Source organism: Sturnira hondurensis, unplaced genomic scaffold (genome assembly GCF_014824575.4).
Source record: "Sturnira hondurensis isolate 20B ecotype Veracruz unplaced genomic scaffold, ASM1482457v3 Scaffold0013515, whole genome shotgun sequence".
NCBI lineage: Eukaryota > Metazoa > Chordata > Mammalia > Chiroptera > Phyllostomidae > Sturnira > Sturnira hondurensis.
In genome coordinates this window covers 4,672,276-4,698,705 of record NW_028086146.1, presented here as the reverse complement: position 1 = coordinate 4,698,705, position 26,430 = coordinate 4,672,276, and the positions used below count along the sequence as shown (strand labels likewise).

General features: G+C 46.6%; 1 protein-coding gene across 3 annotated transcripts; it reads right to left on the bottom strand.

The window, feature by feature from the left end:
• Positions 1 to 11,630: 11,630 nt before the first annotated feature.
• On the bottom strand, positions 11,631 to 26,211 carry DMRT3 (doublesex and mab-3 related transcription factor 3). Of its 3 annotated transcripts, none has more exons than XM_037061725.1 (3): positions 26,129 to 26,211; positions 25,152 to 25,902; positions 11,631 to 13,155 (listed from the first exon to the last, which is right to left on the bottom strand). In XM_037061725.1, the coding sequence occupies exons 2-3, from the start codon at positions 25,603 to 25,605 to the stop codon at positions 12,191 to 12,193; spliced, it is 1,419 nt and encodes a 472-aa protein (XP_036917620.1). In that variant the 5' UTR covers positions 25,606 to 25,902; positions 26,129 to 26,211; the 3' UTR covers positions 11,631 to 12,190. The 3 variants fall into 3 exon arrangements, with proteins under 3 accessions (XP_036917620.1, XP_036917621.1, XP_036917622.1); XM_037061726.1 differs by having other exon boundaries at positions 26,120 to 26,201; XM_037061727.1 differs by lacking the exon at positions 26,129 to 26,211 and having other exon boundaries at positions 25,152 to 26,085.
• Between the last annotated feature and the right edge of the window lie 219 nt (positions 26,212 to 26,430).

Below are 26,430 nucleotides of genomic sequence, written 5' to 3'. Positions count from 1 at the left end.
CTATAATTATACCAAATTATCTCCAAGACACATCAAGTGGGGGTGGGGGGAGCATGATGAAGTAACTGTGCGTATGGTGTAGAATCTTCGTGTAGAAAATGACGGAAACAGCGCCTCTGCTTGTGTGTGCGGGAGGCACTTCCGGAAGGACGCCCGACACGTCCTCAGTAAGGTTGGTTGCCGTTAGGTAGCTGGGAGCGGGGAGAATTTTCTCTTGCCTGTTGAACTCTGTGAATGCACGACCTGTTCAAAGACTACAGGTAAAAATCATTTCCTAAGAGCTAAAAAGAAGAAGGAGTCCGTTGAATTTCAGCTGAGCTCGAAGGGAGACAATGATTTGTTCAGGGCCGGCTGGGGCAGGAGGGCCGGACCCCGCGGAAGGAATGAAGCACAGTGCAAGCTCATTTGCAGTCAGACCAGCCACATCCCTGTTGCTGATCAAACTAACCCTAATTTCATCGTGCATTCAGGCTGCTATATCCAGACGTGATGGTCCCTGAATTCCTGGGAATGGGACTCCAGAAGCTAGCTGCACGGGGCAAAGCCCCGAAGCCTGGGGAGCCGAGCATCAGCGATGGCAAAGCCACCTGGCTGGCTCCGCATTGAGCCCTCAGGGCAGGAAAGTCCAGGCCCCGCCACAGGGCTGAGGGACCCACAGGGGGCAGCTCAGTGACTGCAGGCCTTCAGGGGACAAATGCACAAACAAAAATGAATCACTGGAACAGAATGTAGTGGAATCAAGCTCATTTTTCAAATGTCAGTTCAAATACAGACAGCGCCTGTTTCTTTTTAAAAATAATATCTATTTGGTAGGGCTGTATAAAGATATATATACAATATATGGTAAGAGTTAAAGTAAAGGTTAGTTATCATTATCAGGAACAAAAGGATGAGACTTGGGAATACCTGAAGATCAGAGTACAGGTAGCATCTGTACTGCTTGACACCTGTCAGCCCGAGGGGCCCGTGGGTCATCTCCTGTGCCAGGGGCAGTCCCTTGTAGTGCCCACTATACGCACTTCTCTGCTTCTTCCCTTAAGTGAGGCCATGAGTCTGGATCCAACCAATGAATGTGAGCAGAGGAGGAGCCACAAAAAGCAATTTCTTCTACAGCCGCAGCCCCCTGTTGAGATAGCAAAGCAAAGGGACAGAAGGAAACTGAACCTTGAGTCACTTCCTACAGATTTGCCAAACTCATTTTACATGGGCTTGAATTTTCAGGTGTTAAGACACTGAAATCTTGGACTTCATTTGTTACCGCAGCATAGCCTAGACTAGCCTGGCTAATACGGACCCTCAGCCCCTACTGACTCGAAAGGTAGCGGCAGAGGAATGTGAATGCATTTTCAGTGAGGTTACATGAGCTTAAAAAGTGCTTTTGCTTTCAGAGGGAATTTGATCAATGCAGTGTGCTGACACCGGTCAGCTTCCAGGCTGGCCAGAATTCACAGGCGGTTTGTGATAAATGTCATTTGCTCAGGTAAACAAGAGCTTTCAAAACATTGGGTTCACAGTGGCATGAGGTTGATAAAACAGAACCTTTGGTACCAAAAAGAATGTTGGAAAATATAGATTAGCTTCTCTCTCATTTTAGAGATGAAAATAGAGCCCCAGAGAAAGGGGTCAGGGACTGGTCCCATGTCACACCTAAGCCTTGTCTAAGGAACAAGGTATCGAGACCAGAGTGGAGGGTAGGAGACAAGGAACACTCACGTCTTAGAACCAGCAGATCAAGGCCAACAGTCTTCTCGGCTGTAGGGCCAGATTTAGGAAACTGAACATTCTAGATGAGTCAGCCTCCAGGTCAGCTACAGAAGCCCAGATGAGTGAGACCAGGCAGGCACCAATAAATTTGTTACCATGACATATTGCCAACGCTACAACTTTTTACAGGAAGGCTCAAGAGCCTGGTGTGTGTGTGTGTGTGGGTGTGGGTGTGTGATCTCCCGATTTTTAAAAGTCAGCATCATTTGAGAATGAAAATAAGAACTCCATACTAGTCGAAAATGGGTGACATCTGAGGGCTGAGTAAGGATATCAGCCTGACTACTTACAACCTCGGCTCTGCTGTTTCTTTGACTACAGGCATGTGCCCAGGACCATGGCCACGGCCATGGCCACAGTCAGGCCACAGAAGCACTGTTCGCCTCATAGGGTTGCCAGATTTAGCAAATGAAAACATAGAACACCCAGTTACATGGACTTTAGAGAACAATGAGCAATTTTTAGCATGAGTATGCATAGGCCATCTTTATATTATAGAATATAAGTATGTCCAGGCAATACTTACATAATATTGCTTACTATATACTTACACTCATAGAGATGATAGATAGATATAGATAGGTATACAAATATTACCTGGGACACACTCATACTAAAACCATTATTCACTGTTTATCTAAAATTCAAGTTTAGCTGGTATATTGTATCTGGCACTAACCAAGGCAGTTCATCTCTGAGTTCTTCTTTCTTTGGTCTCCATTGACCATGACATCTGGAAAACAAAGGTTTGGGGGGCCAGCTTGGCTCAGAGAAGGTCACCAAAGCCCTAGAGTGTGAAAGACTGCCTGAGTCAGTGCAGAAAGGAGCAGAGTTACTCCCACCCACAGAGAGAGGCGCTCCCAAGGGCAGGTGGGGCCCTGAACCACTGGAACCAGCTGTCTGGCGAGCTGCCCCCAGCAAGCTGGTTTCCCTCTGGGTGGTAGGCCTTCTAGCCACAGCAGGGATGCATGTTACTCTTCCCGTGCCCCTACCCTGGCTTCCACAGTACCCGTGCCATAAGGACTGCAGCAGGAGGCTCAAAATACCAGAGCACAGGTTTGCTAGCCCCCACTGCCCTCCAAAAACTCACCACACCCAGGGGTCCGGGTGGGAGCCTGCAGCGCTGTGGAGCTGCGCTGAAGATGGCTCCAGGTCTCCTCCCCACCTCCTGTGACTGGGAGGCCACCCAGAATCTGCAATTCTCCTTTTTTCACTACCTGATATTGGCTACTGTCAGGAAGCAAAAACTTTTCCTCTATACTCATATCAGAAGTGACTGGGCACCTGCAAATTAAGCTAACAAGACGGAGTAACAGGAGAAAAGACGCATGATTTTTATTACTGTGTACATGCATATGGGGTCATAGGAAAGAAGTGAAACTCAAAGAAGCGGTTGGATTCAGGGGCTTATACACCTTTTTTTAAAAAAGGAAAGAGAAGTCAGACCTTCAAAAGGCAATAAATGGGGCGGAAGGGAGTGCAACTAGAAAACACCTGGGGGAACAAACAGAAGGCGGGGGCTATCTAGCAAGGTCTGTTTGTGTGGACTCATCTTGGTCTTCACTCCCCACCTTCAATAATAAGAGTTGCTTTTCTCTCTCTGGTCCAGGGCAGGCAACTTCTTCAAAGGGAAATTTTTGCCCCGCTTGTAGGTGGCTATGGGGAGGGCAGATAACCCTTCCTACATCTGTTGACTCTCAATTGCCTTCAGCTCAAATAATCCTTATGCCAAAGTGGCATGTTTAGGGGTAGCATATTCTGAGCCCCTGCACCACCGTGCTCCCAGGTGGGGCTGCGGGGGATATTCCTACTGGTGCCCACGGTCCCTAAACTTTACACAGACATGGGCCTCCGCCAGGGGGGCAGGGCCTGCACTGCCCCCACTAAACACTGTAGAAGCCCTACTCTGCCCTCCATCTGCACTGGCTCCTCCCTCCTCTTCCTCCCACCTCACAAGGAGCCCCCTGCAAGGCAACTGGTCCCCCATCTTCATTTTAAAACCTGTACTGAAGGGTCTAACTCCGAGTTTAGGGGAAAAGGTTCTCTGTGATTAACTTTCCTCATAATTGATCAGCCAACCCATAACCAGGCAGGGAAATTACTGTGACTCACTTACTGCCATGTTACTGCTGAGCTCGTGCACTGACTCCCCTCCCTCAGGAGCCTCATTGCAGAGATTCACACTCACACGTGCCTTTCACACGGAGAGAGTCCGCTGTCTACCTGGCGGGTCACTGAAACATAAGCCATCTATTCCAAAATACTGTGACGGTGGTTCTGTCTTCTCCTCCCTCAGCCGATAGCTGGACTGGCTCTCCCTGGAAGGCTGGGCTCCAGACAGGGGTGGGTTCCTGCAGGGGAGGTGGGCGTCTGCTCCCAGAGCTTCCAGCAGAGAAGGTGTGGGGGGGGAAATCCAGGCTCCAGATTGTGACCAGGCATCTCAGGGCCCTGTAGACAACAGGGATCTGTAGACAACACTTTGAGAAACTGGATTAAATGATGACCCTGGTTCTCTATTATTTGTCTGGCAGGTTTAATACAGCTGTGACTTAAAATTACATTTCCTTCCTGGTGGTTTTAGAGAATTCGTATTTGAGTTTAATCTGGGTGCCATTTTACTGTCATTTTACTCGAATTCCTTTCTTTGGGAATCTCTGTGGTCAACAGGCACAGCCATGGGTGAAACAAATTCCCTCAGGAGGTCAAGAGGCTGAAGCTTCTCAGAAATTCCCTGCAGATCCAGCATCCAGCGACACCCTTCTCCTTTGGCCAAGGAATTAGTTATCACTGAAGAGCAGAGGGAAAATGCCGATATCTACTGTTTTACCCTCACCTACCTCCAGGGGGCAGCAGAGCCAGAAAGATCATTCAGTAATGCTTTAGAGCACAGGTCATGGTCTGTCCCTGTGCTTGATGGGTCCAGACAGAAAGGGAGGGCAGAAAGGGTTCTGGTTGCTAAAATGCCTAGCATCTGCAGCCATAGCTGCACTTCCCATCTCTGGTGGAGGGATCCCTGGACCCAGAAGAAAACCTAGGGGCTGGGCAAAGGAGGTCTAGGAGCTCTAATAGACCCTGTGAACTCTAAACCCACAGAATGGATCCAAACTGCTGGGACTGAAACCCACATCCACTTCCAAAGAGTTGTCCTGGGAAAGCTACGTCTTTGCATCCTCATCTATAATGTCAGAGGGAAAGAGTAATACTACAGACCCATGTATTTGTTGAGAGATAAATGGGTTAATAGAGGTTAATCACTGAGAACAGTGGCTAGCACAGCCTAAGAGCTTTTATAAATGATTGCTCCTGAGTCACACATAATTCCAAACCATTTTTGGAAAATGCCAGATTCTGGATAGCACTGTTTTGTTTTGTTGTTTGGGGTTGTTTTAAAAAAAATTATTTATTTATTTTTAGAGAGAGGGGAAAGGAGGCAGAAAGAGAGAGAAACATTGATGTGTGAGAGATACATTGATTGTTGCCTATCACACGCCCCCACCCAGGGACCTGGCCCATAACCCAGGCATGGACCCTGACTGGGAGTCCAACCAGCAACCTCTCAATCTACAGATGGGCAATCAATCAACTGAGCCACACCAGCCAGGGCAATACTGGTTTTTAATAAGTTAATTTGCATTTGGACTGGGTCTAGACATGTGTTTTAAAATAATAATACCTAACCAGTGCTTTGAATTGCTAATTTGAATAAATTCCTGTTGGATGAACAAGATTTTCTTCCAATGAGTATAAATATGCATATATAGACATGATTCTGACAGATACACACAGGGTACTTTGGCAAATCGAGTATTCCATTTAATAGGGAGTTACGTATGCATGGTGCCCGATTGTCAATTTTCAAAAGTCAAGATATATATTAACATGTCTTTAATACTAAACCACATTAGATATAATGTTTCCTGAAAACTCAGGCTCCACAGTGAATCATGGCTATGACTGCATTGGAGCTATGCACACAGGCTGGTTCACAGAGCTCGCTTGGCGACAGCAAACTGCACACATGTGTTTGCTGCAGGCATTTTCATTCATTTGTCAGCTTTGTTTTCCATAAACTGCTGTCTACTCAGACAGCCCCAAGTGACATCTGCCTGCCTGGTTGTTGGTGACCTGAGTTGGTTTTAGGGCAGAGACAATGTGTAGAGACAGGCTGAGGTCAGAATGGAGGCCTCAGGTAACCAATGAAGGTAGTCGGGTCTGGATAAAGTCAGGTTCTCTACCGCTCCTTCCAACACCTCCCTACATGTTTTATTTCAACTCCTGTGAGTGGGGTTTTTTTTGGAACTCTCAGTGAACTAAGAGTACAAAGGGAACCAGCTGAGGGAGATGGGATGGCAAAGATTTATTAATAGCTCTCACAGCTAATCCTTCTAACACTCAAGGTGCTCTCTCACAACTCACTCACTCTTTCCTTGCCCCTATTTTGCCTCAGGGTCCCTGTTGCACTCACTATGCCTCTTTGCAAAGCAGAAAAAGGCACCTCGCAAAGCAGCAACGTTTCTGGTCTGGCAAATTAGGAAAAAACACACTTCTGGACCTCAGCCCCTTGGCACAACACACAAAATACACCACCACCCACCGCAGCCAGTGTCACCAGTGCTCCCCAAAGACAGAAGCCATGAGGAGGGCCAGGGTCTGCATGGGAGCGAGTAGTCTTCTGGTGAGGACAGAGCCCACCTGCATCACCATAGCAACCCAGGCTGAGAAAGAGCTGGGTCCCAAGTCAAAGTCACCTGCCTTCCTCCTAGAAGCCATCCCACACCTGGTTCCACCATGTTTGAATGGAAGGCAGGGAGCCCTTCTTTCCCCCAAAGAACATTCCACAGACCTTTGGAAGCTTTCATTTAAATCCCAGTGCAAGTGTGAGGTTGTGGTTTAAACCACCAAGCTGCGACTCAAGTCTTCTGGAGAGATCATTTTTCTGGACAACTGCTGAGTTTACTTTTGGTTAAGTCCAATGGCTTTGCCCCTGGGATATATGAAACTCTTGAAAAAAGCCTACCAACTCCAGCAAACCCTCAAAATCCAATTAGTAAATAAACTCCATTGTAATTTAAGGAAAAACCAGCACCCTTGCTATTTACCTTAACACCGAAATAGTAAATGATACCGTGGGAACTTGGAAGCATATCACTGAACAGACCATGAGCAAAAGGCAAGATTGCCTCTGCTGAGACTCCTCTGCCCTCTAAGATTGGAATTTGGGGAGGATGCATTCAGAAATGATTTTTTCCCCAGTAACGACAACATTCAGTGCCACATAAGAAATAAAATTGAAGCATTGATCTTAATCTTCAAATATAGGATAGCTTTAATATTAAAATTAACATATAAATTTAGCATCCATCTTCTTTTCAACTCACTTCTGCAGAGTAAATGCACATATAAAGAATGAATCACTGAAACAGTATGCAGTGAAATCAAGTTCATTTTTCAAATATGTCAGTTCAAAAGCAGGCAGTGCCTGTTTGCTGGACACCCAACAAATGTTCCCAAGATGCACCCGTCCCTCCCACCACCTCCCACTGATCTGGCCACAGTGCCACCAGGGGACTGTGGAAGATGAGTCTGCGATGAGCAAATCCAGTGATATGTGACCGCTACACGGCCTATGCCTTCCTGTAGCACAACTTTATTTAATAAACTGTAGATGTGGTTAGGCACATAGAAGCCTGCCACTTACCTGTAACAGCCTGGACCGGAGGGCTAGAATCACTGCCCCTTTTCCGTGGTCCCTGTTGTCCCTCCGGGTTGCTCTCCTATTAATTTCCACCCACAGCCACGTACCTGCCTAACAAATGCCTTGTTTCTCAACACATCTTTAAAACCACTTTTGTTCTTTGCATCATCAAGAAGAATGACACTGCGCAATAAAGTATCACCCACACCTGTCAGAATAGCTGTTGTCAACAAATCCACAAATGACATGTGTTGGCAAGGATGTGGAGAAGAGGGAACCTTTGTGCACTATTGATTGGATTCTAAATTGGTATAGCCACTAGAGAAAACAGTATGAAGGCCCCTCAAAAAATAAAAGAGAACTGCAACATGACCCAGCGATCCCCACTTGGGGTGTATATCTGAAGAAAGTGAAATCAGTATCTCAAAGAAGTGTCTTCACTCCCGTGGTCACTGCAGCAGGATTCACACCAGCCAAGATATGGAAACAACCTAAGTGCCCATCAGTGGATGAATGAATAAAGAGATGTTATCTACTGGGTTGAAATAAGCCAGCCATGAAAAGACAACTACTGTATGATCCCACTTATCCATGGAATCTAAAATAAGCCAATCACAGACCCAGAGAGGATAGTAGTGGCCAGGGGCTGAGGGGTGGGAAAAATGGGGGGGATGTTGGGTAAAGAATCCAAACTTCCAACTATAAAATAAACAGGTGCTAGGGATCTAATGTACAGCATAGTGACTGTACTTAACAATACTGTATTGTATAATTGAAAGTTGCTGAGAACAGATCTTAAATGTTCTCACCGCAAAAGGAAAAGGTAAATTATGTGAGGTGACAGATGTGTTAATGAACCTTACTGCGGTAATCATTTTGCAATGCGTCAAATCATCACACAGCATACCTTAAACTTACAAATTGTTATACATCAATTATATCTCAATAAAGCTGGGGGAGGAAGATTGCTGACTTTTCTTAAAACTAAAAGCTCCAGGGCAAAATCTGTATTTGGGAGTCACTAGTAAAATAGGAATCACAAAATAATGAAGGGTCGACAGCACAGACAATGTGAGCAGCTTTAATCGGCACGCCCCTTAGGGGAAAGGGCAGCACCTCTATGCTAATCTCTGGCCCTTCACGAACCAGCAGCTTCCCAAACGGGCATTTCTGACCCCAAATGTGAACTCAGTCTAATCATTAACACTGACACTAAACTTATTTGAACGAGGCCCAGGGCTTGTACTAAGACTGCTTACACACTGAAGTGTATGTACTCTTGCCAGTGAAAGTAGCTGGGGCGGGAGGATGACTAGAAATCTCCAGCAAGAGTCTGTATCCCTCAGCTCGTCTATTAGGTCTAGAGCTCAGAATAAAACAAGAATGTGATGCAGAGTGAGGTGGTTCTCAAACCTTAGTGAGTTCAAGAATTAACCTGGAGAGGATGATAAAAATACAGGTGCCTTTAGCTACCAAGGAGTCTGACTCAATACGCGGGGCCCAGGAATCCAAACCAGCAGTAAAGCACTGGGGGTCCTGGGTCACACGTGGAGGTAACTGCTGTGGGACAGCACACTAACCCACAGGCACACATAGTACACGAACGAAGCATTTACTCTGACTAGTTGTTGGCAGGTCCTCGCTAGAAGGGGAAAGAGGCGCTGTGGTTTGATGTGGACTAAATTCCCCTAAGGCTGGCTGGACTCAATTGCAAGTGGACACCCAAGCACCCTGATATTCTGTCTACATGACAGATGGGAGTTAACTGGGAGTTGGTTGGTTTTTTCTCTTGTCATCCAGATGTCCAGTTTCACATGAAAGAGTAACTGGTGTCCCATGAATTCTACATGCCTTCGCAGGGATGGTCTTTGAGAATTGGGCTAGAATCAGGTTAGCCAGACAGGGCTCAGCTGTCAGGACTACAGAGAAAGCCAGACTGAATGCTCAAAGCCAGGTGTACATTTTTCATTTTTAATGCCCAGTTTCTCCCTTCTGACCCCTGACCACCCTGGGCCCACCACAGGAAACATTTCTTGCTGCAGGAGATTCCATTGAGGACTAAACATGCCTGCCCCCACCATGAGTAAACTGCCTTAAAGATGACCCCATTTCACTGGACACTGTAAAAAAGAAGTCATTGACTTGGATGATCTGTGGGCGGCGAACTCAACCCATAAGAACAAACCCACTGCATCTTAACTGAGTTTTGTTCAATCCACACCATTCAGCCTGAAAGGGTAACCGCTGAAGACTCTGCAACACCATCAGCTCATGTGGGATGTTATCACTGTTGCTTGTTAAATAAATGTAGATAAACTGTTGAGAGGAAGACACCTTTGCAAACACATCTGTCCTAGGTGGGCCCAGACACTGGCCCATGGCTACCACGTAAAATGTCCTGAACTGGCATCTTCTGAATCAGAGATCAAAGTATTCCTCTCCACTTCTTCGCTTTCTTCCTTTATGTAAACACTAGTGCCTAAGTGTAACTCTAAATCATATTTACTTTTCAACACTCTGATATGTAACTATGTCAATTAAACACACATTAGTCCAGCCCTGGCTGGTATAGCTCAGTGGATTGAGCACAGGCCTGCGAACTAAACAACCGCGGTTCAATTCCCAGTCAGGGCACGTGCCTGGGTTGCAGGCCAGTTCCCAGCAGGGGACACAGGAGAGGCAACCATACATTGATGTTTCTCTCCCTCTCTCCTTCCCTTCCCCTCTAAAGATAAATAAATAAAATCTTAAAAAATACACATTAGTCCCACTAAGAATAATGAATTCTCCCCCTCAGACATATCTCCTTCAAAAAGTGCCCAGCAGAAATAAAAATGAGATGGTCCTTCGGTTGTAAATACCTTTTTCTCCTGGGACCCAAACAAGAGTGGGAGTCAGCTCCAGCTCAGGCCCGGTCGAGGGAGCGCATGAGGCCAAGAGCACTGGCCTGCCGCTCCCCCAGGTTAACCCCATCGAGAGTTTGCCTTGCCCTGGGAGTTCTCTCTACATCTTTGTCATGGAGACGCTGTTATTGACCTATTTCCTTTCCTTTCCACCTTCATAAGTTTGTCTGACCTAAGCGGTCATCTTTCCTTTCGAGCACACGTGAAGGATGAAAACAGTATGAGAAGTGGTTGGTGTGGGCACTAAGTATCATTGTTTCAAAACTCATTTTTAAACATACCCGAGCAAGAAGTCTGACATATGTAGCACTCCCAAAATGCTTTAAAAATTGAGGAGGGCATTCAGTTGGTTGGGTGTTCTCCCACAAAGTGCAAGGTCGCCAGTTTGATTCCCGGTCAGGGCACGTGCCTGGGTTACGGTTCGGTCCCTGCTCAGGGCGTGTAGAAAATGCAACTAGTCAACATTTCTCTCTCACATCGATGTTTCTCTCTTACATCAATGTTTCTCTCCATCTCTTTCTCCCTGCCTTCCCCTCTCTCCAAAAATAAATAAATAAATAAAATATTTAAAAAATAATAAGTTAAATTAAGGGAAAAAAGCCCTGGTTTTCAAAGTTTTGTGGTGGTCATCTTCTCCAAGTGACGAGAGGGAATTCACGTCTACATCCTAAATGCAAAGCGACTGAGCTGAACTAACAGGAGTAATAGTTCTCATCCTGAGGGTTTTCTCTGCCAGCACTGCACTCACTCCCACGTGGCGGCCTGTCTTGTCTTCACTTTGTTTCTAATGGGATTCTCCATCATCGTTCCCACTTATCTTGGACTCATGGGCAGGTAACTTGGACAATCACGTATGGGGAGCATTCTGTTACACATAGTAGGCACTCAATAAGTATCTGTTGAAGAAATAAATGAATGGATAGAGGGGATGAATTAACTCTATTCTTGAACAATAACTTCTTTCTGACTGTAGCCCCAAACTCTGTCATTCTGTTTCTCAAGGAGTGTCTCACTGAACTGACACCTTGATTGGGGATCTGTGCACTAGTAAGTAGCGTTTGCAGCAGGTTTCTATTTTTAGAGGTCCTCTTTCCACAGCAGAAATGACATAAACCAAAATCATCTCCTTAGTTTATTTCTTCTAGAGTCCTTAAGCATGCTACATTACCCTGACAAAGCTTAATCTGTGTTCATTTCACAATACATTTCATGCAGTTCACAGCTGTGATTGGTTTTACACTGACATTACACACGTTTCGATTCAGCCATGTGAAAAGAATAATTCTTAATGGAGTTTGTCTCTGAAAACTGTCCAGGTTTAAATAAGCATGTGAGCAGTTCACTGTATTCTTACATGCAGTCTCTCTTTAAAATGCAAGAAGGATTTTTAGCATAAGAATATAATGTCTTTGTTTATAGTCCATTTCCAATGAACTGCTTCCTTTAGGTTTCACATATCCTGAGGAATCCTCTTTTACAAAACTGCATTCAAGTACACTATTTTACTGAACATTCTGACCTTCAGCATTACATCCCCAAGTAAATCTTCCGTGGGCCCAGCTTTCCCAAGACTATTCTTAGCATTAGACTTTCTTTTACAATGAACATTTAGCACTAAAGCCACAGAGCAGAGCTATTTGGCATTTTCCAGTGAAGTGCAAGAAATTAAATAAGTTATGTTTTTATTGCGAAGTACAGAATCAAGCACAGTCACTCTGTCAAACAGAATGAAAAGGTGTACACAGGATGTGGCCTCTCCTCAGGGTCCCCCTGCCAGGCTTCAAATGCCCAGAACATGTCACCTGGTCCCCTCCCATCTGGTGCCACTTTAAGATGATGTGTTGAGTATTCTGGAGTCTGAAGAGTCGGACCTCTCGTCATAGTCATCCTCGGTGTAAATGGACTGCTTTGACACAATCGGACAGCCATCATCAGGGATGGAGATCCGAGGGTCTTCTGGGGTGCGGGTGGGGAGGACAGGCGAGCTTCTGAAGACGCTGGTAGAGTTACTGGGGAACGGGCTGACGTACTGGGACCTCAGCTGGTACTGCTGCTGCAGCGTCATGGTGTTCCACAGAGTGACATCGTTGGGCAAAAAGGCGCTCGACTGGTTTCTCGCCAAAGTATTCCTCAGCATGAGCGGGTACCGGGGTGGCTGGGGGAAAGGGTGCTGCAGGGGGACGGCCAAGGGGTTGGGGACAACGTTACTCGAGTCAGCAGAAAACCTCAAGGTGTCTGGGACTCTGAAGGCTGATCCCACGGACCATTTGGAGGAGGAGATGGGGTAGGAGCTCAAGGTGTGTTCGAAGATGTGCCCATTGGAGGGCAGCACAAGGCTCTCGGGCTCTGCTGAAGTTCGGTCGGCCCCCGAGACCGAGGACCGGCTGGAGAGCAAGACCTCCACGGCGCTCACCAGGTCCCCCCCACAGCCCTTCAGGATCAGCTCAAGCACCGTGGGCTTCTGGTTGGGGAATATTTTCTTTAACACTTCCAGTGGGGGTCTGTTGGCTTTCAAGCTGAAGGGCAGAGACACGGTCCCCGAAGGGCCCTCGATCAGGAGGTGATTCTGTTCCCCATGGTACTTGGGACTGTCAGAGCGGCTCTCAGAGTTGCCGCCATTTTTCTGGACTGCATACCCACCTTCATCCACGGACACTATCTCAGGGCTCTCTGGGGTGAAGCAGCCCTTACTTTTTGCAACATCTGGGGAGCTCCTCTGGTCAGTGTCTTTGTCACTGAAGGTCTCTGTGTTGTCTGCCATGCTGCTGTCCCCAAGTCGCTCTTCAGTCAAATCTGAAAAGCAGGGAACAGCTGTGTTAATCCTTTCCTGGTGTGCATAAAGAGGAACAGATGTGCTCAGGAGAGAGCCCTGCACAGGCTTTCTGCAAGGGGAAAGGCATCCCAGTGGGTTGCAACATACCTCAAGCCTTGGGGAAAAAAAGGAAAGAAGAAAGAAATTCAAACTATGTCATTGGCAAATGGTAAAAAGTAAAATAAAAACAAAACCCAAATATAAAGATCCAGAAACCAGAGTGACTTCTCAGAATGGTGTGTGCTGGGAAGCTTGCCTTAAACACAAAGGGAAGCATGACAGCCAGACCCACGCAAGACATGGCTGTGTCGCACTACAACCCAAACAGGCACATCCTGCCGGCTGGGCATAAACACAGCCCAGGAAGATCAGGAAGATGAGCGCAGGCTTTTCTTCCAGCTCCTCTTCTGCAAATGGGGTGGCAGGTGTAATCTAAGGAATCATTGGCTGGCGCCCATACACCACAGAAAATTTTAATATTTAAGTCCATTTTCCCAAATGCAGATTTCATACTACACGCCTTGTGAACCAGGCATTAATGTTTCAACAGGACACTGCGCAATCACTAGTTGATATAATTGCCAGAGTGAAAGAAGGCAGCCTCCAGACCCCGAAATCTTTCTTCAAAGCCACCTGAGGGACTGGCAGACTTGGTTGTCTATAACTTGCATTAGCAGGCAAGCCAAACTAGCTGCGCATTCTGGACGATGGGACAGGCTGTGGGAAAGGAAGGAAGTGGCCTGGGAGGGCTGTACAAGGAGCACGACCCATCTGTGAGGCAACGCGTCCATAACTCCAGGACCTGCGGTACAACAGGGAGACAGGTTCTCCTGTCCTGTTTTAGTTTTATTAGTAAGGCTCATGGAAAAAACATAAGAAGCCTTCTTGAATTATTTTAAAAGGAGAGGAAACAAGCTTCCCAAATAAGCAGAGATTTGCTGTGAAATAAACTAGTTATAAATTTACATTTTGACCCAAGACATTACCCAGAGGGCTAGCATTACAGTGCTAACCAGGCAGAAAAGAGAGATAAGACTGGTTTCCTTACAGAAATTCTAACAGACCTCTATAATGAAGAAACATATTCTTTATTAATAAGCTACACACCAAGTGGATTTTTATCCTTCTGAAAATATGAACTGGCCACATCTGCTCAAAACCAATGTAACTGATCTAAAGGTGGGAATTATTAATGACTCACTTGTGGAGCTGTACACAATCGGTTGGCCTGTGTTTTCCACTTCCCTGCCTGAATAGCCTCATTGTCACTGCCTCTGGGCGCGCACCTGACGAGTGTACGTAGCCAGTTGGTGAAATTCTATCAAAGTAGCTTCTAAAATCCATCTCTTGTTTGTTGTTGTTTATTTTAAAAGCCTTTAACAAAGGTCCATTTATGAACATTCTTCTAACATGGGCTGTATCTTAAGTGTAACTGAAAAACAAATCTTCAGTTCTTCACAAAGCAATACATTATGCGCCAGGAATAAATACTTAAAAATATATTCTTAAATTAGATCAGTGCAGTTTTCAGTCATAAATATATGAATTCATATTTATCCCAAGTTTACATTTTAAGTAAACTCCTTCCTTTTCTATATGAAATATAAGATTTCTATATGGGGTTCACTTGCAGCCCACACAAATAAGCCATCTCTGCTTTCTCTAACAACTCTGGGATGCAGAAAAAACCCACCTTTGAAAGAGAAATCTGACATATTTTCTCTTCTAACTTCCTAGGACTGGAGACCCAGATTTCATCTCCTGAGTTAATGTGGTACTTGTACTTACTCCAAGAGAAAAACAGCACCAAAAAAAAAAAAAACTTCTATAAATTCACATTCACATTCTAGCCCTGGCTGGGTGGTTCATTTGGTTGGAGCATCATCCCATACACCAAAGGTTGCCGTGTTGATTCCCAGTCAGGGCACGTACCTAGGTTGTGTGTTCAATCCCCAATCAGGGCAGGTATGGAAGGCAACCAATCTATGTTTCTCTCTTACATTGATGTTTCTCTCCCTCCTTTCCTCTCTCTCTAAAATCAATAAAAACATGTCCTCAGTGGAGAATTTTTTTCAATAGAAAATCATATTCTAATCAGCTGGACCTATCCACATTTTCCTGACCCCTGACCTCACGCATGCCTCTTGGCCATTCCTCTGTGAGACACCTGGAAATGAGCGGACAGGGACAGCACGTTAACTGAGCACCAACTGAACGCACGACTGCATTTTGGCCCCTGCTCAGAAGAACAAGACTGATAATATTTTCCCATCATCAAATACTCTCGCTGAACAAATATGGACATAAAATAATGTTTTAAATATTATGTACTTCTAGACAGCTCTGTTATTTTTTTAACTTTAGTTTTCATTATCTGTTATTATCAGTATCAAGTATTTGTATCCCTCTAATGCACAAGAAACTGAAGACACAGCATGGATGGCAGAAAATACCTGAAAAGGTGAGGCTTGCCCTCAACTTGTGGAACTTATTAAGTTGGGGTGGTAAGACACATGTACAGGGCAGAAAGCACACACACCCAGGCAGACTTGCTAAGCATCACATGTAACACACCCACACAGATGTTCATAGCACCATCATGCACAAGAGCCAAAAGGTGGATGCAACTCAAGTGCCCACAGATGGATAAATACATAAATTAAATGTGGTCTATGCATGCAATGGGGTATTATTCAGCCTCAAAAATGAATGGAATTCTGACACATGCTACAATATGGATAAACCTTGAAAACATGCTAATGAAATAAGCCAGTCATGAAAGGACAGATATTCTATGATTCAACTTCTATGAGGTACCCAGAATAGGCATATTCATAGAATGGTGGTTACCAGGGGCTGGGAGAAAAAGAGAACAGGTCTTATTGTTTAAGAGGTATATGGTTTGTGTTTGGGATGATGAGAAAGTTGCCACAATGGACAGTGGATTGATGACTGCACAACATTGTGAGTGTACTAATGCTACCGCATTACGCCCTAAAAATGGTTAAAACACTGAATTTTGTTACGTGTATTTTGGCATGATAAAAAAAGAAATATGACACACAGCATCGTAGCGATATAGCAGGTAGTGAGATTTTTTAAAGAGAAACAACTGGTTCTTCTAGACAATAAAGGACGTGTAAGTATAGCTAAAAAGCTTAAAACTGGATGGGAGTAATAGACAGAAAACTGTACTTGAAAAATAATTAAATAAAAAAATTTAAAAAAAAAAAAGCTTAAAACTTAACTATTTTTTAAAAGTTGCTTAAGTATTTTTATTTCATTTTTCACATATTTATTGTATTTTCCCATCATCATTTACCCACCTTCCACCCCCTCCCCACCCCCTCCTGCAGTCACACTGCTGTTGTCCATGTCCATGAGTTCTCAGAGGGATGGAGCAAAAAAGGAAAAACTTAGCTATTTTAAAAAGACACGTGTGAACCTGAGGACCTCTTCTTACTTCGAAAGGTCAATTTTCCCTACCCTGGATGACTTTCAGACACTGACGACATTGGAGGAAAAGCTTCTGAGGTCCATTAACCAAATTCACTCTTCCACAGAACGCTCCCGGCTCCAGAAAAATGTGATTCAAAGGGGAGTTTAGCCAAAGGGAAACTAGGGAATGACGTTCTGGCTAAACTAATGTATCTACCATACTAACAATGAAGTCGTTTTTTCAAGATGGCAAAGGATACACCATCCCAATCAATGGGCTACGGGAGGGCAGGGGTATAAGCCTATGACAATACAAAATTCCACTGGCGAACCTATTTTCCTGTTCTGCAGAACAGGCCACAGGGGAATCGTGTATGCGTGCCTCCTTGTTCACCATTGTGACCCACCCCCCAAGACTGCAAAAGCCTGTTTCTTATTTTCTCACAGCACCCTTTGCCCCTGCTACTGTGCCATGCCCAGTGCAGCCCGGACTTCCGGTTATTTCTCAGGGAGCAGCGGGGGATTGTGCTGATTCATCCACTCTCCCCCAGGTCTCTGGGCTGACCTGCCTTTCTAACCAGGAATCCGCTATGGTAAAAAAGTCAGAAAAGCTAAGATGTCACAGGACTCAAATTTACAAACTCAGAACATTCCAACCAACCAAGCTCAGCACTGTTGATGCTGTTTTCAAAGGGAAGACAAAGGAGGTTGAAAGGAGCAAGGGGTGGGATGCACCTGTGGCACCCACACACCTGAGCCACACAGAAGGGCCTGCAGGGGGGGTTGCCGGGTGAGCAGGACCCCAGTCAACAGCCAAGGCTATTGGGGCTTCAAAACAGGGTGAACCCCTCACTTGCACCAAGAGTAGGTCCTTCGCCCAAGAATAATATCTGAAAGCCAAATACACAGTCGCTGCAATTTTGTGGCACTGTGGTGTCTAGTGTTGGCTGTTATCGTTGTACTTGAACTAGATGTTGTAAATTATTCTACTATGAACACAGACTTCCACAAGTAATTATAGAGGGTGAGTTGTGAACCCAGTGATAAAGTGTAATTTAATAACAGGTGTTTCTTTACATCTCTAGATTTTTTCCTAAATAAACTTTATAAACTGTTCGCATTGGTGTAAAACACAAGGCCTTTCTTGATATAGAAATGTCAAACTGCCAACGAACAAAACAAAAAGGAAACTGCTCCCCAGTGCTTCACCCTGTTTCTCCTTGAAACTGACACCGATATTCCTAGAACATAGAGTAAGAGCATATTTCAACTGATAATATTTTTAGTCCTAATGTATGGCTATAAAAAGCTAGAACTACTAGGCAAAAACTAAGAAGAAATTAATTTCATCTGATACTATACACCATCTATTAAAAGTGGTACATCTGCTGCTTCTAATGTTTAAACAGCTACATATTTTAAAAATATTCCTAAATGTTCGGTCTTCAGTTTCATATTTTTTGTGTATATATATATGAATATACATATATATGAATGTCATAAGATAGCCACAAGAATTTAAGAAGAGAAAATAAACACACACAAAAATAATTTCCAGTGTAAAATTATAGTTTGCAAAATCTTTCTTTAGAAGATCTTTTCATATGAAAACACAATAAAGTAAAAAAATTCTAGGTATTCATTTCAAATGCTTTGAGAAAGCATACTCTATATGGAAATTAACATTTTGCTCAAAACACATAAACATGAAAAATCTTTCTTACTTAAATGTGGTGGGTTTGATACATTTTATCCAATTACATTTGCAAAAACAAAATATATCTTAGATCCAAAATGCAAACACAAAAACAAGAGAAATGTTTCCTAGCTAAGTCACTGGACTTTTTTTTTCCCTTTTGAAATCACGTCGGACATTTTGAAAAACGGATTGTTGTGTCCCCACCTGTTCGCTTGGGCACTGGGGACACACTTCTAAATAACTGCTCCCCAGTGGTCATTTAGAAAGCACACACATCTTATAGCAATGGCGGGGAAGGGTCCCCGGGCCAGACCAGAACCGGCTTCCAGAAGAGCAAACTGCCCACTAAAAGGATTCTAATAGGAGACAGGCTTTTACCATTAGCATTTACCAAATACCATTTTTGGCATTTTTATCTCACACTATAGACAGAATCATAAAAAACGGAATGGCTGGCAACCTAAATGAATGCCAGCAGGAAATGAATGCCAGTCTAAAATCTCCTTTTCTTCCTGTGGGGGTAGGGGAGCAGGGCGGAAACTTGTGAAACTACAAACATACACTCATACTTTCCCTTTAAAAAACCACTAACAATACTGGCTTAATAATGTATGGTGGTATCAAAATGGCTCCTTAGGACCAATATTTCGGGGGGACATAAAGAGGGAGCTAAGGAAGCATGGATCTGTAACTGTGGGCTACATATGTCCTACAAAAATGTAGTTTTGGCCTTTTTCTTGACTCATAAAAGGACACTTCAAGAAGCAGGAGGGAAATTACCTTTAAAACTACATGGGTATTAGGTACTTACCAAAATGCAGCTGTCTACTCCTCCATCCATCTATTGAACAAACATGCCTGAATCCCTCACTAGGAGCCCAGGCATGGTACTAGGTGCCATTACACCTGCACAGACAGGATCAAAGCACTGCCTTTTGGCCACTGAAAGGCTTACAGTTTCCTAACTAACCTTTTGCAAAATTTGCATTGAAACACAGCAGGCAGCTCGCCTGCATGTGGGCAGACTATGGTGTAGTCATTGGAGGGAAGAGTGTGGTAAATGTTCACATATAAAACCAATGGGTGCAGCAGGTATTCACGCTGAATTAAAGTAATAATCAGTGGTGGGGGGAGTGGAACACTGACCCCAGCTTTGTAAACGCTGCCTAGTCATCAGACTCAAATGGGACTAGAGAGCTAGTAAAGAACTGAGGTTCTGCTATTTAAATTTTTCATAATATTGTCATTCAGTAGTTGATGTGGCTTATTTTTTATAACTGTTTAACTATACAATAAAATGAAAAACCCCTCTGAGATATATTTTCATTTTCTCTCAGTGCTCAGACAGGGAAATGGTTCAGTAGCTACACAGGGCCCTAGTGCAGTGACACTCAGGCATCAACCTTGGCCACGGGCAACCATGCCCACTCCAGTGGTGAACTGGGCATCACAGTCATATCGGACTAGACACCAGGGCCCAGGGAACCTGAGTGTCGAATGGCTGGGAAGCCGCAACAGGTTAAAAAGCCAATGCAGGAGGAAAGAGGGAGAAGGCAGGGAAGAAAGGGTAACGGAGGCAGGCGGGCAGGCAAACAGATTTTTCCTGGGTCCCATGCTCTGCCCTGTCAGGAAGAAGTGCAGCATTCCCAGAAAGGGGCTTCAGGTCCTCGGGGAAGTTGATTTACGAAGATGTACTCCCTTCCCCTCTGTAAGGCTGTTAGCAGAAAGTGCTGACTGGCTGCAGCAAAGAATTTCTCATCAATGCTCTTTGATTGTATTTTGCAAACAAAATGCCTGTTGCTTGGTAACATTTCACTTGAGCTTGACCTTCCGCAAAAGTTATTGCTATCAGATTCGATTTACACTGTCCTCCTGTGATTACTGTAATCTTTTAAACCCAGGAGTTCATCCATCAGGGAAAAGAAAAGTTGGTTGTGTAAGTCCAGAGCACGGCTATCGGCCAGATTTATAGCCCAGAGGAGTGTGCTGGGTGGAGGGGGCAGATTCTTTCCCGGATGGCAGGAGAACTCCGGTTTCTCCATGCGGGAACCACTCAGGTTTTTCCTGCCAGCCCTGTCCTCAGATCACAAGATGGACACCAGCGCCATTCGATGCCTGGCCATGGCAGCGTGGGCTCCAGAGACAGAAGCTGGGAGAAGCAAGAAGCACACCAGTGACCCCCACCCCAAGGGGCACACTCCTGGGTGACTGGAGCTGGGAGGGGACAGCTGAGGATGGGGGTTGCCAGATAAATTTCAACTTCAGATACATACCGAAGAATTTTTCTTTTAAGTATGCCCCTTGCAAAATTCATCATCCTGGTTTTTTATTTGAGTGGCTGTTTTTGTTTGTTTTGTTTTGTTTTGTTTTCTAAATCTGGCAACCCAGCAAGGAGGGAGGGATGCCTGAGAAGCAGGAGAGAGAAATGCACGGAAAGTGTTGCTCCTCAGGCTCCCTGTTTGCAGGCCCTTCCCAGGTCTCCGTAGATGAGCAAGGAAGGAGCTCGCTGCAGCAGGATGAAAGCAGGCTGGGTGCCCCCTTCACCCAGCCAGTGCACTGGGCCTGCCCAACTGCAGTTTCCCGGGGACTGGCTGCAAGGGGACAGTGGTGCAGTGAAGCTGGCATGTGCCTTTCCCTGGATTTTGGGTTTACCTCCTCCCCAAGAGTGCTCCCGAGGTCCCTGTCCCCTGCAACTGTTCCCACAGGCTGGGCTGCGCACCTGACCAACCACACCACAAGCAAATCGACTGGTACCCCATGGGGAAGGCCCGGAACTGTGAATACCCTTGGTGGTCTGCCCCTGGAGCCAGCCCTGGGTGCCGTTTGGTTTGGAAAAGACCAGCAGTACACTATCACTTATTCCTTCTCACTTGGGTGGGTTTTGGTTTTTACAGTGCAACTCTGAGTTGGGGCCCTCACGCCAAATCGGGCCATCTTAAAAACCAGACCCCATTATTAAGTTCACGGGCACACTTCCTGAACGACCTTGAAGTTTTTCCCATTTTTCCATTTTCTTCTAGCCCATAGTCTGGGAGGTTTCCTATCCCAGTCATTGTAGTTCAGGTATTTCTGTTTGTCTTTAATTAAAGTTAAACATTTTTTAAAAATGGAACTAGACTAGATGGGACCCAATCAAACTGGAGAGGCCAGAGCAAACACAAAGATGCTATGAGGTGCAGGGTGGCTGGAGGTAAAACAGGACAAAGGCAGTTTTCCAGAGCTCCTAACTTCTCACCCTAGAGATCTCTTGTTTGCCCCTTTTCGGGAGAAATAAACAGAAAGGGAGACCCTGCTTTCCTATTTGACCCTGCTCTCCTATTCCTAACCAAATACGATGGTTTTTTATTTTTTTACTTTAAGACGACTTTAAAGAACTTGAGTACATATTTACTTTAGTGACAAATGTAGACCCAGAAAGAATCTCTAGCTACAGGTCGCTCTCCTCACAGTCAGAGAAGACCCAGGACACTGTCCTGAAGGAAATGGTGGGGGTGGGGGAAGGGAGCCACAACCCAGGAATGTAACTTTAGCTCTCACCTTGGTCTTGACCCTTAACTCTCCTCAGCTCTTGAGCCCAGGTCCTGAAAGGCTGGCTTGGCTGGTTAAGGCTGCTGACTCAGATATACTAAGAGCTGAAAGCTGTCACACTTCCCAAGATACTTTCAAGGGAGATCATCGGAGGGCATGTGAGGAGGATGAACAAGAATTTAGGAGAGTAAGTGAATCGATGTTATGTATGTAAACAAGCTTAAATCAGAATTTTGTGCTTAATCAAATCTAGTAACTCCAGGCCAGTGGTGGATGATACAGGGGAGCAGGGGAAATGTAGACCCCAAAAGAAAAAGGAATGTTTCTATCCATAGTTAGAAATAGTAACATTACCCCATGAAAATTCTCCCTAAAACCTTCACCATGTGGGAAGGGACACTCAACACACTACACCAATGAGTAAAGCAACCCCCCATCCTTTAAAGATTCTAAAGCAGAACTTGGGAGATTTCCTCCAGCTACAAAACTGAATTTTGGTGTTCATGTGGCACTCCTTTGACAGGGTGTTTTTACTCTGGAGGAGCCCCCAAAACAGACCTTTCTCTAGGGCATATGCTTTTCACCTGCATCTGTAGCCCAGAACAGAAAAGTTCCCACAGCTGTGGACTAAAGACGCTCTTTGCAAAAGGACCAGCCACGTTTTAGACACAGAGATCTCAGTTCTCCATCATCTACCAGTAGGTATTTACAGATTCCTAAAGGTCAGTGAATTTACTGTGCACGCAGACCTACCATCTGAATGGAGCTTCATTTATTTTTCTACATGCAGTGAACTAATTGTCCAGGAGTGTCTGGAATACTTCTAAATGTGCCTAGTATGTTATACAGAAAGAGATCACAGTAAGAACAACTGCAAAAAGGTACAATACATACAGCAGCATGTAGTCTCATCCAAGCAATTTTCTCTTAAACCCCAAATGGGCTTTCTTACAAAGCAATGAATGAAAACAATCCACCTGTATGCTTGCCTTCCTAATGGAGACAATTACCTGTTCTTTTCCTGCCCACCCCCACCAATATCATTGGATTGACTGGCATTTTTTAAAATGGAATCACGGGGTCAAACCGATTGAAAGGAGAAAGTAAAGTTTATATGTGAATGTGCAAAGTATGCAACATAACTAGCTAGAAGCTGAACCCTTGGTCCCTGGGGGCCCAGTCTCCCAAAGCCGCCACTCTGACCTCTCCCTATGGTAAATCCTACTCCCTCGTGCGATTACCTGCTTTCAACCCGAAGGGCTCAGGCTATTCCTGAATACTTAGAAGAAGAGAGCACCAGGTCTGGTTTGTCCAGCTGAAGTAAGTCTCCCTCTTTCATCCTCCCAAACCTGTATCCTGCTGCTGCAGCTGTGGCTCTACCTTTCCACCCTCACTACCCGCCTCCTAAGGTTGGTTTTGGTTTTGTGACTCTAGAAACCTCACACTTTGGGTATCCCAAGGAATGATTTCAAGGGCACAGCATGTGAACAGAATCCCCTCTTGGACTAGGACCCACAAATCCAAGGCCTTACTACAGGGGTGCTCTGTACAGACGGCCACTGCAAAGTGCTATTATCTACTGACACGAACTCAGATTCCTGCTCTGGCGCTGGGGGTACTGGAGACAGGGAAACTGGAGACAGGGATGTTAAGAAAAGTTATTGGCATGGATCAACGTCCAGAACTGAGACAAAACTCTCCTAGTTATTCATTCAAATTTAAAGGACAAAAGCAAAATAAACTTCTATCTCTTTCCCTCCTATTCCTCTCTGGCAAACCTATTAGTATAAAGAGATCAGACTAAAAAAAGAAAGACAACTGGGATAGAGAGCATTATTCAACAGAAGTGCTTAGATACTACCTTGCATTAAATAGCCACAAAAACAATGTTCAGCAAACTCTCTTCTGTCTGAAAATAACCAGTTCTTCTCTTTCCATACGATGTTCTCAAAGCTTCAGGCCTGGTGAGCACAACTGAGCAACCGGGCAGCAAAACCGTGCTTGCCAGGCTGCCTACCAACTCACCCCCAACCAGTGAGTCTGCATTTCCCCAGCTCCACACAACAGTCAACTGTTCCTGAAAGTCCCTCTCTACAAGCCAGGCACTTTTGCAGACTTCATCAGACTCCTGGAGGTGTGTGCTGCTGCGCCCCCACCCCGCCCCAGCAGAAGATCTACCACTCCTACCCATGGGGCTCTGGGCCCCACAGGGCCTTCCCTCTTGAATTCCAGCACACTCCTTAACCATGTCCCTGAGAAGATGGGTTTTCCCTGGCATATTTGCCACAATGAAGAAGCGCTTGGGCCGGGCAGCACAGCAAGCTAGAGATACCCAAGGAGAAAGGAACCTCAACTAGGGATCCCAGAGACCTGTGGGAGGGGAGAGGATGGAATCAGGGAGGTGGAGGAAACCTCTAGAGCTCAGGGCAGACCCACTCTCTCTAAAGCACAGCACAAGAGGAGAGGAGGAAGGAGAAATAAGAGGAAGAGAGAGAGCCTTTGCTCCAAATCTTGGAGAGTGAAGCCCAGGCCTGCCTAGAACCGGGGAAAGGGCTCTCCAGACGTGGCCTCCCTCAAACTAGTTTAAGTTTTGTTTGTAATATTTCTTTAAGCCACAGAGATGGCAGAAGGCGACCTGAGGAACCTACTGAAGGGCACGAGCAGTTTTGCAAAGGAGCTCACTCTGAATGCACCAGATTCTGGGTCCACGCTTAACAGGTTAGAAACCTCCCTGGTTCTTTTAGCTCTTGCTCCTAAATGAGCCTTCTTTCAACAAACTGCAAGATGCTGGAGGCCACAGTTGGCTGCTAGACAGGCTTCGGGTTCGCTCCAGTTCCCTCGGGGCCAGAACTTCCAGCCCTCGGTCGGCCAAACCTTGGGCCTTGGCTCCGTCCGTGCACCTCCCCGTCCCAACCTCTCTAAAAAGTCCTAAGCCGGGAAAACCCTGCCGTACATTGGTGTGTGTAGGCTCGCGTGGATTTTAATTTGGTCCTGTCACGACCTCTTTAGTTACCCGCTAAAACGGACATGTTTCTCTATAACCTGGGGATGACACTCGGCAAGCCCGTTCGCGCGGTCCTGTTTCTAGCATAACGCGAGAAACGCGAGCGTCTGTGTTCCACCTGCCTGATCCAGAAGGAAGGTCGGCTACTGCCCCGAGAAAAAGAACCCGCTTGGCGGAGTTTGGGGGGTAGGACGGCCCAGCAGGGCCCGCTTTCCTAAATTTGCCTCTGGGCTTCCCAAGCAGAGCCGCAGCAGGAACTCCCAAAGGTTTTCGCGCGCGCGCTGGCCCCCGCCCGCAGACTCTCTCACCTGGCTTGGCCAGCTGCGCCTGCAGCGCCCCGGGCTGGGGGTCGGCGGCCCAGCGCAGCGCCGCGGCAGCAGCCAACTCGGCGGCGGGGCGCGGCGTCTGAGAAGGCTGAGAGGTCGGAGGCGGCTGCGGGGCGGCAGCCGCAGCGGTGTCCCCGGACGCCGGGGGTCCCGGCAGGGCGCGCAGAGAGTCAGGGATGAGGCTCTCGAGGCTCTCGTTGGCCTGCTGCCTGCGCAGTGCCACCTGCGCCGCCATGACCCGCTGCCGCTCGATAATGAGGATGCACTTTTCGCAGGTGCAGTCTTTGAAGCGGCAATAGCGCTTGTGACCCTTGAGCCAAGACAGCACGCCATGGTTGCGGCAGCGCGCGCACTTGGGGGTGCGCTGCAGGGGCGCCCGCGGCGGCTGCGACACCGGGCCGCCCATGTACAGATAGGGGGAGCCGTAGCCGTTCATGCCCTGGCCTCCCGGAAGAGCTGGAGGGCTGGCGGCGCGAGCGAGTCAGGGAACGCCCGACAGCAGAGCTGGGAGGCCAGCTCAGGGGCGGCCTGCGGCCGGCGCTGCCCTTGATCCCGCAGTGTCGGCGGCCGCGTGCGTTCCGGAATGGCCGGGGGTGCTGCGGGTGTCTTTACAACTCCAGCGACGCTCGCAGCCCCAGCCCGTCGCTTGTACTCCACCAATCCCACGCTGCCCGCGTCTCCGCCAGCTGTTGCTTTCGTCTGCACGTCCTCCCTTGCCGAGGAGTTTCGGCGGCTGCAAGGAGCCGGCGAGGGCTCTGGTTAAGGTCTGAGCCAGCTTGCCTGAAGCTCCCGCGCGCGCTACCCGCCTGCAGCACCTCCTCTACCGCCCCTACTCCTCCTCCCTCCCTCCCACTGCAACCCCCACCCGCCAGAGCCCCGGTCTCCTTGTACTCTCCACCCCACTGCACGCCTTCCTCTGTTCTCTCGACCCTGGAGTTCCTACACATCACCTTCCTTACCACCTGCAGCCGGGCCGCTTCTGCGGGGGCGCTCACGACCCCCTCCTCCCATCTGTCTGAGCTGCCCTAGTCCGGGAGGGAGGGACTGTAGCGCTCCGGGACGCAGCGTTACACACGGGGCGGGGAAGGGGAGGGCCTGCGTGGTGAAGGTGGGGGTGCTTGTTGGAGAGTGTGGTAGCCGCTCCCCTTCCTCCCTTCCCTCCCTTCCCTCCAGGCCTGATTTGGCGGCATCGAGCCTGAGGCCGCTTTTATACCAACACTTAGCTGCAGAAACTCAGCTCTGGAAGAACCGGAGCCTACCG

Bases quoted from the DNA above. Each gene is read 5' to 3' on its own strand.
- DMRT3 (XM_037061725.1), bottom strand. From the start codon at position 25,605: ATGAACGGCTACGGCTCCCCCTATCTGTACATGGGCGGCCCGGTGTCG. The intron at 13,156-25,151 runs GTGAGAGAGTCT...CCTGCTTTTCAG, and splicing joins GGCGCAGCTGGCCAAGCCAG to ATTTGACTGAAGAGCGACTT.